Source organism: Tachyglossus aculeatus, chromosome 23 (assembly GCF_015852505.1).
Source record: "Tachyglossus aculeatus isolate mTacAcu1 chromosome 23, mTacAcu1.pri, whole genome shotgun sequence".
NCBI lineage: Eukaryota > Metazoa > Chordata > Mammalia > Monotremata > Tachyglossidae > Tachyglossus > Tachyglossus aculeatus.
This window is the reverse complement of record NC_052088.1, coordinates 13,476,334-13,490,400: the sequence shown is the minus strand read 5'-3', so window position 1 is coordinate 13,490,400 and position 14,067 is coordinate 13,476,334. Positions and strand designations below refer to the sequence as shown.

The 14,067-nt window shown below is 43.9% G+C and overlaps 1 protein-coding gene across 1 annotated transcript in view; it reads right to left on the bottom strand.

Annotated features, from left to right (window-relative positions):
• Positions 1-14,067, bottom strand: part of GFM2 (GTP dependent ribosome recycling factor mitochondrial 2) — a 37,515-nt gene that overhangs the window by 3,298 nt on the left and 20,150 nt on the right. The window contains exons 11-19 of the mRNA XM_038765917.1: positions 11,172-11,252; positions 9,236-9,384; positions 6,835-6,975; positions 6,651-6,750; positions 5,049-5,238; positions 2,628-2,704; positions 2,193-2,331; positions 1,511-1,696; positions 1,117-1,232 (exon numbers count right to left, since the gene is read on the bottom strand). Coding sequence (XP_038621845.1) covers positions 1,117-1,232; positions 1,511-1,696; positions 2,193-2,331; positions 2,628-2,704; positions 5,049-5,238; positions 6,651-6,750; positions 6,835-6,975; positions 9,236-9,384; positions 11,172-11,252 — 1,179 coding nt within the window. The remainder of the gene's footprint in view (positions 1-1,116; positions 1,233-1,510; positions 1,697-2,192; positions 2,332-2,627; positions 2,705-5,048; positions 5,239-6,650; positions 6,751-6,834; positions 6,976-9,235; positions 9,385-11,171; positions 11,253-14,067) is intronic.

The window sequence follows — 14,067 nt, the reverse complement described above, 5'->3', positions numbered from 1 at the left end:
AGCCTAGAGGACTGGTAGACCAGCAATTTAATCCCCATTTTAAAGGTGAGGTAACTGAGGCACAGAGAAGTTCAAAGACTTGCCTAAGATCACCCAACACGCAAGTAGCAGAGCCAGGAGGATTAGAACCCAGGTCCTCTGATTCCCAGGCTTGGGCTAGTTAGTTCCTCTAGGCTCTGCTGCTTCTCTAAATCCAGTCCTCCCGCTAACTTTCCCCTTTCAGTCAACCGCATGACCATCCTCACGGTCCCAGAGGCCCACAACCTTGGTGGGATTGGCAGTGTAAACTATTTCTTTAGGTCCAGCTTGAACTTGTAGGCTCTAGATATAAGCACATGTTCAATGGTTAAATCCCTCCAATTTTATGCTTCGAAGAGCAAAAACCATTCTCTCTCGTGGAATTCAAGCATATTACAAAATTCTCAAGAGTTGGCCTTCACTAAGCATAAAGCCCAGAGCAGGGATAGAGGGGGGACTAGAAACTTGAACGATCCTAACTGTTGCACAGTAGCCCTAAGTTTTCCCAGAAGCCCCCTTTAACTTCTCATCAGAGTCTGACAGGCCCTGGGAGGATAATACACTCACAGGGGCTCTATTTTTTTTAATGGTATTTGTTAAGCATTAAAATGCCAAACACTGTACTAAGTTCTAGGGTAGATACAAGATAATCAGGATGGACACAGTCCCTGTCCCACATAGGGTTCACAGTCTTAATCCCCAATTTACAGATGAGGTAACAGGCATAGAGAAGTGACTTGCCCAAGGTCTCACAGCAGATAAGTGGCAGAGCCAGGATTAAGACTCACATTCTCTGACTTTCAGGCCTGTATTCATTCCATTAGGTCATGTTGCTTTTCATAATTTGAAAGCAAAACCATCATGGGGACCCTGAGACAGAGCCCAGATAAGATGGCTCTACCTGTAGTGTCTACTCTGAAGCCCTCCAAGAACCGAAAAAATGACACTGAGGCTCCGGTCTATTCCATTCCAGGTGAATGCTTGACATATAACACTACTTGCAGGAGGCGGGGGAGAGGGAGGGAGGGAGAAAGGGAGAAAAAGGAGGGGAGAAAGAGAAAAAGAGAAAAGAGAGTGTGGGTATATGGGTACGCATACCTTGTGTAAACAGCGTGAGACACAAGCAGAAATCATAGTTGAAGAAGTACCAGGGTGAAGGGTCACTGAATGTACAGTAACTGCCACGTCCTGGATTGGAAATCCAAGCAAAGGGCCTAGACGAGACAGATACAATTGCTTAATGTGCTGGGCTTCATTACTGGGCCAAGAGGAGTGTTACCCTATACATTTGCCATATCTAGATAAGCAAAGAGAATCTAGGGAAATGGATCCCTAACTGCAGGACTTCCTTACACTTAATCAATCATGTTTATTGAATTCTTATTGATTGCAGAGAACTCTATTAAAAGCTTGGGAGAGTATTAAAAGCTTGGGAGAGTACAATATAATAGAGGTAGTAGACCCATTCCCTGCCCACGACGAGCTGCTTTACCTTGAAGGCATGCACCATGAATTCCACTTTCAACAGGCTCTTGAAGGTCATTAAGAAGCTCTTCACTGATGAGTTCAGCATACTCAATGACCGGGATTAATCTGGACTCTTCGCTTTCCAAAGGCCTCACCTCCAGCTCTACAGTCACTAGATGCTTCTTATCTCCCAAGGTTCTATCCAATGTATCTGTAATAACAATAACAATAATAATAATAATAACAGAGATATCTGTTAAGCGCTTACTATGTTCCAGGCTCTGTACTAAGCACTGGGGTGGGTAAAAGCAAATCAGGTTGCATACGGTCCCTGTTCCACGTGGGGCTCAAAAAACAAGTCACATATTTACTCTCATCTCCAAAAGCTATATTTATTGAGCACCTGCTAGAACCATCTGAGGCACTGCCAGAAATTACAGATGAATAAAAGCCAGGCCCTGCCCTCAAAGACTTAAGCATTGGAAAGGAAGGCAAACCAAGATCACACCTTCAGGTGAAAACACAAAAGCATAAAAACACGTATGCCTATGCTTACTGGAGTACACACAATGGCTGAGAGAGGGGGAGTGGAAGGGGTGACCTAGTGGGAATGGAAGGAACTGGGGTCAGGGGAGAGGTTATTCTGGGAATTTTCTAAAGTGAAACAACTCAAAAAGAACCAGAGAGAACGAAACTGTTCATTTTACCTGAGGCCCGGACTGAGTTTAGGATGGTTTCTCTGTATGCTATTTGGAGGGGTCCGACATAAGTCTCAAGTCCATATTCTCGCTTGATGCGGTCAATAATAATCTCAATGTGCAACTCTCCCATGCCACAGAGGATTGTCTAGTAAAAGATGAAGGAATTAAGCACAGTCAGGAACAAAATACCCTTCTAGATGTAGGGGACATGTTGGTCCATCTATTTGTGGTATGTTCCAACGTTTTCTATACAGTAAATTGGTACCTGAGTATACCTATTTACACCAGCAAAACAGCCAAGAGAGGAGACAGAGACCACTTGGAATAAAAAAATGTCAACGATCAGAAATGGCCAATTTATAGGAGTAACAAAATTTCTAGCAGTAAGTTGAGATAGAACACCCGTCATTTGTATTTACTCATGAGTGGGGTTATGCTTACTTGTCCAGAATCAGGGTCTAGTCTCACTTTTAAACTAGGATCTTCACGCTGAAGGCAGTTCAATGCATGATCCAAATCTGTATATGAATAAGCATATATTGTTACATTTACATTTTAGTGTTCAGACTCTTACAAGGGCAACAAAAACTGTTCATGAATGTGGATTTGTTTTGTTTTTTTAAATGGTATTTGTTAAGTGCTTACTATGTGCCAGGCACTATACTAAGTACAGGGGTAGATACAAACTAATCAGGTTGGACACAGTCCATATGCCACATGGGGCTCTCCGTTTTAATCCCCATTTTACAGATGAGGTAACTGAGGCCCAGAGAAGTTAAGTGACTTGCACAAGGTCACACAGCAGACAAGTGGCAGAGCCAGAATTCGAACCCAGGTCCCCTGACTCCCAAGCCCGTGGCTCTTTCCACTAGGCCACGCTCCTTCTCCCTTCTTCTGTGTTATGAAAACCCAGGTCAAAATAGGTGAAGAAAGGTTCTTGTTCATCAAATAACTAAATTTGCAATGGCAGTAAGTGAAAGAAGGGCAAAGCACTGACACTGGACCAACACTCCCAGTTGTGGAAGTTGCAGGAAATAGAATGATGCTTGCCTTAGTCTTGGGGGAACTGGCCACAAAGCATCAGTTATGCCCAGGCAACATGATGTTCACCTCATTTGGGGTGAATGCCTCCAGCCATCCCAAATGACCGTGGGAATTGGCCGGGAATATGGCCATGCCTGGACCCAAGGGCGTCAGAGTCACGTGTGGAACCAGGGGCGTCAGAGTCACCTCTGGATCCAGGGGCATCAGAGTCACCTCTGGATGCCCATGCGCCAGAATCACCTCAGGTCTCAGGGGTGCCGCAATCACCTCTGGACCCAGGGGCACTGGAATCGACTCTGACAGAAGAAACCAGCACTGACACCTGACAAAGAAAAGAGGAGGCAGCAGAAGGAATGCCAGTCGGGCCCGATGACTTTGTCAGGATGGGAGGGAGTTGCATCACAGTAATTCTCTCACTCTTAAACTCATGTGGCAATGCCATCGCCAAGCCCGCAACATGGAAATCCTGGCCCCTGGCTGGGAGAAAAAGTGGCAAAAGTACAGCCAAGATCTGAATCTGAGGGGGTCAATCAGAAGGGCCAGAGGAGGGTGGGGGAAGTGGTGATAAATGACAGTAATTGGGGGAAAAAAGGATTGCCTGGGGCAATATAAACAGCCATTATATCTGGAACATAACAATGAAGTTATATCAAGGTTTGTTCACTTAAAAAAAGGTCCCTTTATTTTGGAAGAAAGATCTAGAAAGGTCAAGTCTCCTCATGGCTAAAAGACCTAGTTCACAAGTCACGTCTTAACATACCTCATTAGTGTATGAACTCTATGGCTTTGTGAGGGCGGATACTGTACTTTAATAGCTCTTGGGACAAGAATATTAAAAACCAATGAAAAAGCATATGCACAAGACATACAGCTCGTAAAACATGATGTAGGAGACTGGAGCCAACACAAATACAACCAGGAAGTATTACTACTGATCATTAAATTAACAATCTAATAAACTAAATCCACAGATCATAAAACTGATTCATCCAAGGTCTAACCACACAAGCCAAGTTGTAAATGTGCGGCACTGTGCTCTGAAGGTCAGCGGCAAGACATTCCGGCTCAAGGAGGGAGGCCAAGTCTAGTGATGAAGGATTTGATTACTCAAAATGACCTCTCTCAGGCTTCCCGAAACTGAAGTCTGGCCACTTCCATGACTGAAAGTAGAGAAAGAAGTATGTTCTTCTAAGTGAAAGCCACCCTAATAGAAAGGTTTTTAAAAAATTAATTAAAAATCAAGCCTCAAAACTGCAACCAGCCTATATTAACAGCACAAGTAAACTTATCAAGGTGGGTGCTCTCTTCAATCAGGTCGCTATCCCAGACTAAATAAGACTTCTTAAAGGCCTGCTGGCTTTGGGGCTAACGGAAGCAAAGGCCACCAGAGTTAAAATATCCATAGGTTTTCAGTTGTGACTTGTGACCACTGTGTCCAATCTGATGATCTCTGATCTATCCCAGTGCTTCGCACGTATTATGCGCTAATCATTATACCACATCTTTCTACTATAGAAGCTGGAAGCCCCAAAGGCAATACAAGAGTGAATGAGGAAAGGAATGCTCTCAAAAGATGATAAAAAAAATATATAACCGGAAAGAATGAGTAGGAAAAAAACCAAAACACCCGGTTGGTTCTCAGCAGCTTCCAATCCCTGAAGAAAGAGACGGACCATACAAAACCTATTTTCATTTCCAAAGAAATTGAGGTTAAATAGCTTTCCCACCCAATGACGACAATCCCACAACACACCCACAGCCTGGACATGCCATCACCAATGCCATCCACCTCTATTTGCAACACCAACATAACATAACCTGGTTGTTTGGCCATGGAAGGGGGCTCTATTGTGCAAAAGAAGACGGGGTCTGGAACCTCCACCCCTGCCAGTAAAAGGCTCTCCGTTTCCCCGCTCTGCTTGGGGCTCTTCCTCAGATCTCGTCCAGCCCTGCGGACGGCCGCTAAGGCCGAGGCCTTGGATGCGACGATGGTGTCTCCAGTTGCAGTCTACAAAGTAAACCACACATCAGGCCTCACATTGCACTACCAGCAAACACTACTCATCATCTTCCACAACAAAGGCTTTCGACGACTGAACGATTTCAGGGTGGTGCCTTCTGGGTGCAGCCACAAAAGCCAGTGTTGGACCAAACCGCAAAGCTATTAACACAACTATTTTGGAAAGGCTTAGAGCTGCTTCTAGAAGTGGAAATACTTGTGTGCAAGGTCTGTAAAGCACATCAAATTTCTCCTCAAAGGCTTTTTTTTTATATAAAAAAGTTTTTACCCAGAAGATGCTCCAAATCTAATACTGTATTACTATGATAATAAGAATACTTGAGATTCTACAAAGAAGATAGTAATTAAATTGGAGGTAACATAGTCAGCCCGTCAATGAATTTACCCCTGAAACAGAAAGGGTTATTCTCATCGAGAAATAGCTCAAATCTATCTGCTAAGCAGAAAGAGTCTACAACAGCCTCGTCAATGAATTTACCCCTGAAACAGAAAGGGCTATTCTCATCGAGAAATAGCTCAAATCTATCTGCTAAGCAGAAAGAGTCTACAACAGCCTGTGGTCATCCTTTTTTGGTTTTTCCCCTCCCCATCACTGGTCCAGATGTGGTGAGGATAATTATACTATAAGTCATATATCCTAATTCATAAATGTGCTTTCTAGTAAAATAATTACAGAGAAATTAAAAAATTAAACCAGGAAAAAGAAATAGGTCATGCTACCTAGTCTCTTTACCTTCACTTTTAAATATAATATTTTCATCTTAATGCAGTAACAATTTATTTACCTAATTGACACACAAAAAGTCCTTGTTTTAAGTTCCTGGAAGGCTTCTATGTGGTTAAGAACTTTCTGTGAACTTTTTCAGGTACCTCTTCAATTTCAGAAGAAATTCGAGAGGTTGCCAAAGTCAAAATAAAGTAGTTCTTAAGCATGGTGGAGTAGCTAAAGCATGGGCCTGGGGCTCAGAAGGTCATGAGTTCTAATGCCGGCTCTGCCACTTGTCTGCTAGGAGACCCTGGGAGAGTCATTTCACTTTTCTGTGCCTCAGTTACCTCATCTGTAAAATGGGGATTGAGACTGTGAGCCCCACATAGGACAACCTGATTACCTTGTATCTACTCCAGTGCTTAGAAGAGTGCTTGGCACATAGTATAAGCACTTAACAAATACCATAATTATTATTATTACCAACAGTTTAATATTGAATATTGTACGTGGGACATGGACTGTCCAACCCAATTTGCTTGTATCCACCCCAGCGCTTAGTACAGTGCCTGGCACATAGTAAGCATGCAACACATACCATTATTATTATATCAATTAAAGTTAAATTAAAAAAACATTTACAATGCCAATCTTGGGAGGTCATTCTTTCTGAAGGAAAACACGGTTAACTTACCTGTTTTAAGCCAACAGTTAGTGCAATGTTTCCAGCAGGCAGAGAAGGTATTTCTATTTGTTGGTCAGCAAAAGGTAACAGGAGGCGACTTATTCTCTCCCTGGAAAGACATGTGATTATCTACAAACATCCTGGAAAAAACATAAATGAAAATACAAACTCTACCACAAATACTTTTCCTTACGTGCAGTTTCCGTTTACATTGTGGATGGCTGACTGGGGTCTTATTGTGCCTGAGTAGATACGCAGGAAAACCAGTGGGCCACGCTGTTTGTCATGGAGAACTTTAAACGCCAAGGCACACAAGTCATCCTTATACCACTGCCTGGAAAATAAAATGGAAGTCACGCCCGCTTGCCATGTTTCCACACATTACTTTTGTCTCAGTTAACACTTTGTGCTGCCTTGTGAATGAAATTGTACTTCCCAAGGCGCTTAGTACAGTGCTCTGCACATGGTAAGTGCTCAATAAATACGATTGAATGAATGAATGAATGAAATGAACAAGTGTTACTACTACTGATAATCTACACTTTGGGGGTCAGGAAGGAAACATCATTAGCTGGACAATGAGACAATCAAGAAATGGTATTTACTGAGTGCTTACTATGTGCAGAGTACTTGGGAGAGTACAATACAAAAGAATTAGCAGACACAATTCCTGCCCGCAATGGGCTTACAGTCTAGAGAAGACAGTGTTGGTCCTTTGTCACTTAATAGCTTTTAAATTTTGTTTTTTGATGGGCCAGACCCATACATCTTTTAAGGCCTGTCAGGCTCAGGGCAGGGAGAGCCACGAGATATAGCGGGGGGGTCCCCTTCCCTTAGGCATTACTGGACATGGGGCATTCCCTTTTCCTGGCTCTGGGCAGCTGTAAGAAGTCCACTCCCCAAACCTCCTGTGGGGCATGGGAGAAGGGAATCCTTGGTCCTGCGTTGAATAGGAACCTCCACCTCTCATTCCTAACACCTTGGGAACCGACGGCTAGAAAGTGAGGATTCATTTTCCTCAGAACCCCTTGGGCTGAAAGGTGTGTGCCAGATATGCCAAGGCACAGGCCTCATTACACAGAAAATCTGAAGGGCTTGAGTTCCATCAATCAATCCATCCTAACCTCCTCACAGTACCTCGTTCTCGCCTGTCCTGCCGTCAACCCCCGGCCCACGTCCTTCCCCTGGCCTGGAATGCCCTCCTTCCACACATCCGCCAAGCTAGCTCTCTTCCTCCCTTCAAAGCCCTACTGAGAGCTCACCTCCTCCAGGAGGCCTTCCCAGACTGAGCCCCCTTTTTCCTCTCCTCCTCCCCATCCCCCCTGCCTTATCCCCTTCCCCTCCCCACAGCACTTGTATATATTTGTACAGAATTATTACTCTATTTTTTACTTGTACATAGTTACTATTCTATTTATTTTGTTAATGATGTGCATACAGCTTTAGTTCTATATTCTAATTGTTCTGACAATTTTGACACCTGTCTACTTGTTTTGTTTTGTTTGTCTCCCCCTTCTAGGCTTTGAGCCTGTTGATGGGTAGGGACCATCTCTATATGTTGCTGACTTGTACGTCCCAAGCACTTAGTACAGTGCTCTGCACACAGTAAGCGCTCAATAAATACGACTGAATAAATGAATGAATTAATGGTATTTATTATGCACATACTGTGTGCAGAGCACTGTACTAAGCACTTTATTTAGAACTTACTATGTGCCAGGCATTGTATTAAACACTAGGGTAGATACAAGATAATCAGACTGGACTCTGCCAGGCATTGTATTAAACACTAGGGTAGATACAAGATAATCAGACTGGACTCAGTCCCTGCCCTATTTGGGGCTAACAGTCTCAAACCCCATTTTACAGATGAGGGAAATGAGGCACAGAGAAGTGAAGCAATTTGCCCAAGGACACATAGAAGACAAGTGGTAGGGCCGGGATTAGAACCCAAGTCCTCTGATTCCCAGGCCTGTGCTCATTCCACTACGCCACGCTGCTTCTCTGAAATTCTTGGAAAAGTACAATGCAACACAGTTAGTAAGACATATACTTACTAACTGGAGGCCTTACTTACTGGAGGCCTTCCCAGACTGAGCCCCTTCCTTCCTCTCCCCCTCGTCCCCCTCTCCATCCCCCCATCTTACCTCCCTCCCTTCCCCACAGCACCTGCATATATGTATATATGTTTGTACATATTTTTTTTTACTCTATTTATTTATTTAATTTATTTGTACATATCTATTCTATTTATTTTATTTTGTTAGTATGTTTGGTCTCTGTCTCCCCCTTTTAGACTGTGAGCCCACTGTTGGGTAGGGACTGTATATGTTGCCAATTTGTACTTCCCAAGTGCTTAGTACAGTGCTCTGCACATAGTAAGCGCTCAATAAATACGATTGATGATGATGATGATGATGATATACACTGCTCGCAAGGAGTTTCCAGTCCCATGCTCCAAGAATAGGACCATTTACATATAATTCTGCCACCACTTTAAAACGTTTATACATTTCTTTTGGGTTTAGATTCATGATTTTTCCAACGGTGAATTTGTTGCCTCAAAAATGACGCCCGATCCCCCTCTGACTTACAGAAATTCGTGGCTCCGCTCGTCGGGGGACGGCAGGTACATGGTGACAGCATCCAGCAAGGGCTGCACTCCTTTGTTCCTCAGCGCGCTGCCACACAGCACGGGCACTGCTGTGCGAGCCAACGTCACCCGGCGGACCGCAGCCTGCAGCTGCACAAACAGGAACAGACCATCACTTGGGGCCTAGTCGGCATTTCTCTTTGGCTCTTTTCATCCTCCGTTGGCATGTGGCAGAGATGTCAGCCCTGAGTGACGTGAAGTGTTTCACAAAAGGTCTAGTGAAGGTTTGGGGGCAATCTGGCATTCGCTCTTCCCCCAAGGTCAAGACTCCTATTTGGAGGAAATGCGGGAAACCAGAATATGGATCTACTTTTAGGCTGCTCCATCTACGTGTGCAAGGCATTTGTGGGTTAATAATAATAATGGTGTTTGTTAAGTGCCAGGCACTAATACAAGCTGGGGAAGCAGCATGGCTCAATGGAAAGAGCACGGGATTTGGAGTCAGAGGTCATGGGTTCAAATCCCCGCTCTGCCAACTGTCAGCCGTGTGACTTCGGGCAGGTCACTTCAATTCTCTATGCCTTGGTTACCTCATCTGTAAAATGGGGATGAAGACTGTAAGCCCCCCCCAAAGGGACAACCTGATCACCTTGTAACCTCCCCAGCGGTTAGAACAGTGCTTTGCACATAGTAAGTGCTTAATAAATGACATCATTATTATACACATACTATGTGTTTGCCCCATCAGCTTTAAAAAAAAGCTCCAAGATGGTAAAGGCATCCAAATCAATCTGAAAACCACATGATTGTTCAAGGGGAAGGGGACAAAAAAATGCTTTCCTCTACTTTCAGTTGGTTCAAATTAGTCAACGTGTCCTGCTAGACAGAATGAAAGCAGTTGGGACTTGACTTTGTGTCAGGGTCTGAGGAGACTTTTCAGGAAGGAAAGTCATCATCAATCGTATTTATTGAGCACTTACTATGTGCAGAGCACTGTACTAAGTGCTTGGGAAGTACAAATTGGCAACATATAGAGACAGTCCCTACCCAACAGTGGGCTCACAGTCTGAAGGCTTTGTGAAGATTATGAATTTGGATACGTCTTTGAAAATCCAGGACCTGATCTAGCTATTGAGCAGGAAACAGACAATTCTGCTAGATTGTAAATTGCTTGAGGGCAGGGATCAAGTCTACTAACTCTGTTCTGTCTGTACTTCCCCCAAGCACTTAGTAGTGCTCAGTACCCAGGAAGGACTAGATAAATACCATTGACAGTCTGGCAGAAATTCTAAACTGCACAGTTTAGATGGTCTCCTTTAGTCCCCCTTTTCGCATTATGACTTACTAAAACATGGGCGTTTTTGCTCCTGTGAGCTCAGGGATGAGAATAGTGGGGGGGATGACAAACATAGTGCAGGTGCCTGAAAGGGTTAACAGTGGGAAAGCTTGAGGAAACCCACTTATGTTCTATTTATCTAAAACCATCATAAGAGCATGGGTCCTAACCCACAGCTTTCTGCAGTGCAAGGGCAGAAATAGAAATCCTGGGTAGGCACCAAGGGCCAGCGTATTACCACAACCTAAACTGCATTCAATTTAATAGAAAATATATTTGGAATATTGATTTTTAAAATACAGCACAGTAGTTAGTTTAAACTAACTACTGTATTGTTAGTATTGTTAGCAAAAACCAATACTTCCATGAACAAATATTCACTGAATTACAAACGAGCAAGGAAAACATTGTCACTGGTGGAAATGAACTGCAGTAAAGACACATTAACTTAGGATCAGTAAATTCTTAAATTACTAAAATAAACAACTGTAGCTGCTTTTGGCAATGCCCAAAATAAAAGAACCACCCCACAAAGTCCCAGAGAAGACAGACTAAATTAAATTAGCAAAATTAATAACTGGCAATGGCTGAAACATTTTACCTTTTCAGCTGGTAGCAAATCAAAATTTTCACTGAATTCTCCCAGAACTAATTCGGCAAATTCATCATCCAAATCTGCAATCTACAAAAGAAATTATAGATGATAATTTTACTACCATTCAGAAATGACCAAGGCTGAATACTGTAGACACTTACTCTGACTCTAGGCTGTAAACTCTTGTGAATAAGGATCGTGTTTACCAACTCTCCTGTACTGAACTCTTCCAAGCACTTAGTACAGTGTTCTGCACACACTAGGCATTCAATGAATACATCTGATTGAAGTGCATGAGGAAACCATTTTAGAAATCGAAGAAGCAGTGCAGTCAACCACCAGTACAACTGAAAACTGCCAGTCACTTTGGATTAGATAAACCCACATAAAGTAATAACGGGGCTCATGTCAATTTTTTTAAAAATGCTTTTCTTCTAATCAATCAATCGTATTTATTGAGCTCTTACTGTGTGCAGACCACTGTACTAAGTGCTTGGGAAGTACAAGTTGGCAACATATAGAGACAGTCCCTACCCAACAGTGGGCTCACAGTCTAGAAGACTTCCGTTTCGGTTGCGGTTACTGCATTAATCTTGTTTCAAAAGTGTGACATGGAATGATCTAAAAAGGAAAGGGAAGACGAGAAAATGAGAAATGCAGTGAGCAGAGGAGGAGGGAGAGCATGATAGTGTGGGATTCCTGGCAGGGCAAGGAGCCAAGGGTGGTGATAAATCCAAACGCAAAGCACACCTGAAAGTGGCCTCAAAATCAACCAGCGCATGTCTCCCAGCCCTGCTGCATCTTTCCCCAGAATACCTGAGATATGAAAATCATGACCTACTTGTTTTTGTCACCTACTTGTTTTGTTGTCTGTCTCCCCCTTCTAGACTGTCAGCCCGTTGTTGGGTAGGGGCCGTCTCTCTATGCTGCCGATCTGTACTTCCCAAGCGCTTAGTACAGTGCTCTGCACACAGTAAGCGCTCAATAAATACAACTGAATGAATGAATAAAGCTGCCCAACCGCCAGCATTTCTGTGAGGATGGCCTTGTAGTGAAGAAAGCTGTGGGTAGAGCCCACGTTCCCCCTGATGGCAATAGGTGGGAGACAGAGGACCTGAGTTCTTATCTCAGCTCCTCCACTTGTCTGCTGTGTGACCGTAGCCAAGTCACTTAACACCTCTGTGCCAAATGGAGATTAAAACTGTGAGTCCTACATGGGACAGGGATGGTGTTCAACCTCTCCCGCTCCTACCTCACCTCCCTTCTTTCCTTCTCCAGCCCTTCCTGCGCCCTCCGCTCCTCTGCCGCCGCTAACCGCCTCACTGTAGCTCGTTCTCACCTGTCAATCAATCGCATTTATTGAGCGCTTATTGTGTGCACAGCACTGTACTAAGCGCTTGGGAAGTACAAGTTGGCAACATATAGAGACAGTCCCTACCCAACAGTGGGCTCACAGTCTAAAAGACTGTCCCACCGTCGAGCCCGGGCCCACATCCTCCCCCTGGCCTGGAATGCCGTCTCTCCACAAATCCGCCAAACTAGCTCTCTTCCTCCGTTCAAAGCCCTACTGAGAGCTCACCTCCTCCAGGAGGCCTTCCCAGACTCAGCCCCCTTTTTCCTCTCCTCCTCCCCATCCCCCCCGCGCTACCTCCTTCCCCTCCCCACAGCACTTGTATATATTTGTACAGATTTATCACTCTATTTTACTTGTACATATTTACTATTCTATTTTGTTAATGACGTGCATTTAGCTTCAATTCTATTTGTTCTGATGACTTGAAACCTGTCCTCAAGTTTTGTTTTGTTGTCTGTCTCCCCCTTCTAGACTGTGAGCCCGGTTGTTGGGTACGGACCGTCTCTATATGTTGCCAACTTGTACTTCCCAAGTGCTTAGTACAGTGTTCTGCACACAGTAAGTGCTCAATAAATACGATTGAATGAATGAACCTGATTAGCTTGTATGTACCCAAGAGCTTAGTACAGTGCCTGGCACACAGTAAGCACTTAAATACCATAAAAAAGTATAGTGGTTAATTGTCAGTTTCCAGTTTGTCAAGGTTCCGTGATATGAAACTGCTTCAGATTTCCCACAGCAATCAGGCCACCAAGGTTTCTTTAGCAAGAATAAGTTCATCTTGCAACAATGTAGCACTGAGGAACACATCTTAAAATGGCAAACGTTAGGGAAATGTAAGTTGGAAAAGAGAAATGAAAAGCGACGGATTAAGCCTCTGGCTCCCACGTTATTTTCAACCATTTCCTTAGCCATGGGCATCTCACAGAAAGTTTCAAACGTTTGGGTCCTGTTTCAAAAACTTGGGGAAAAAAATCCAATGCTTTTGACAAGTGTAAAAAGTGCCCACGATGAACTGAACTTGAGAGTGATTGGATACAGGACTGGGCTGGACTAGGTCCAAAGCATGGGCTAGTGCAAAGACCACAGAAAGTGAGAGGAACAGGGTTCTAATCCCAGCTCGGCCACTTGCCTGCTGAATGACTTGCCTAAGTTGCTTCATTTCTCTAGACCTGTTTCCTCTTCTCTAAAATGGGGACTCGATACCTGTTCTCAAGTAGATTGTGAGCCCAATGGGTGGAGATGGTCTCCAACCTGATTAACTTGTATCTGCCCCAGTGTTTAGAACAAAGCTTGACATATACTACGCACTTAAACACCACATTTCTCTATTGGGGTTTTTTTAATGGCATTTATTAAGCGCTTACTATGTGCAAAGCACTGTTCTAAGTGCTGGGGAGGTTACAAGGTGATCAGGTTGTCCCATGGGGGGCTCACAATCTTAATCTCCATTTTACAGATGAGGTAACTGAGGCATAGAGAAGTGAAGTGACTTGCCCAAAGTCACATAGCTGACAATTGGTGGAGCCGGGATGTGAACCCATGACC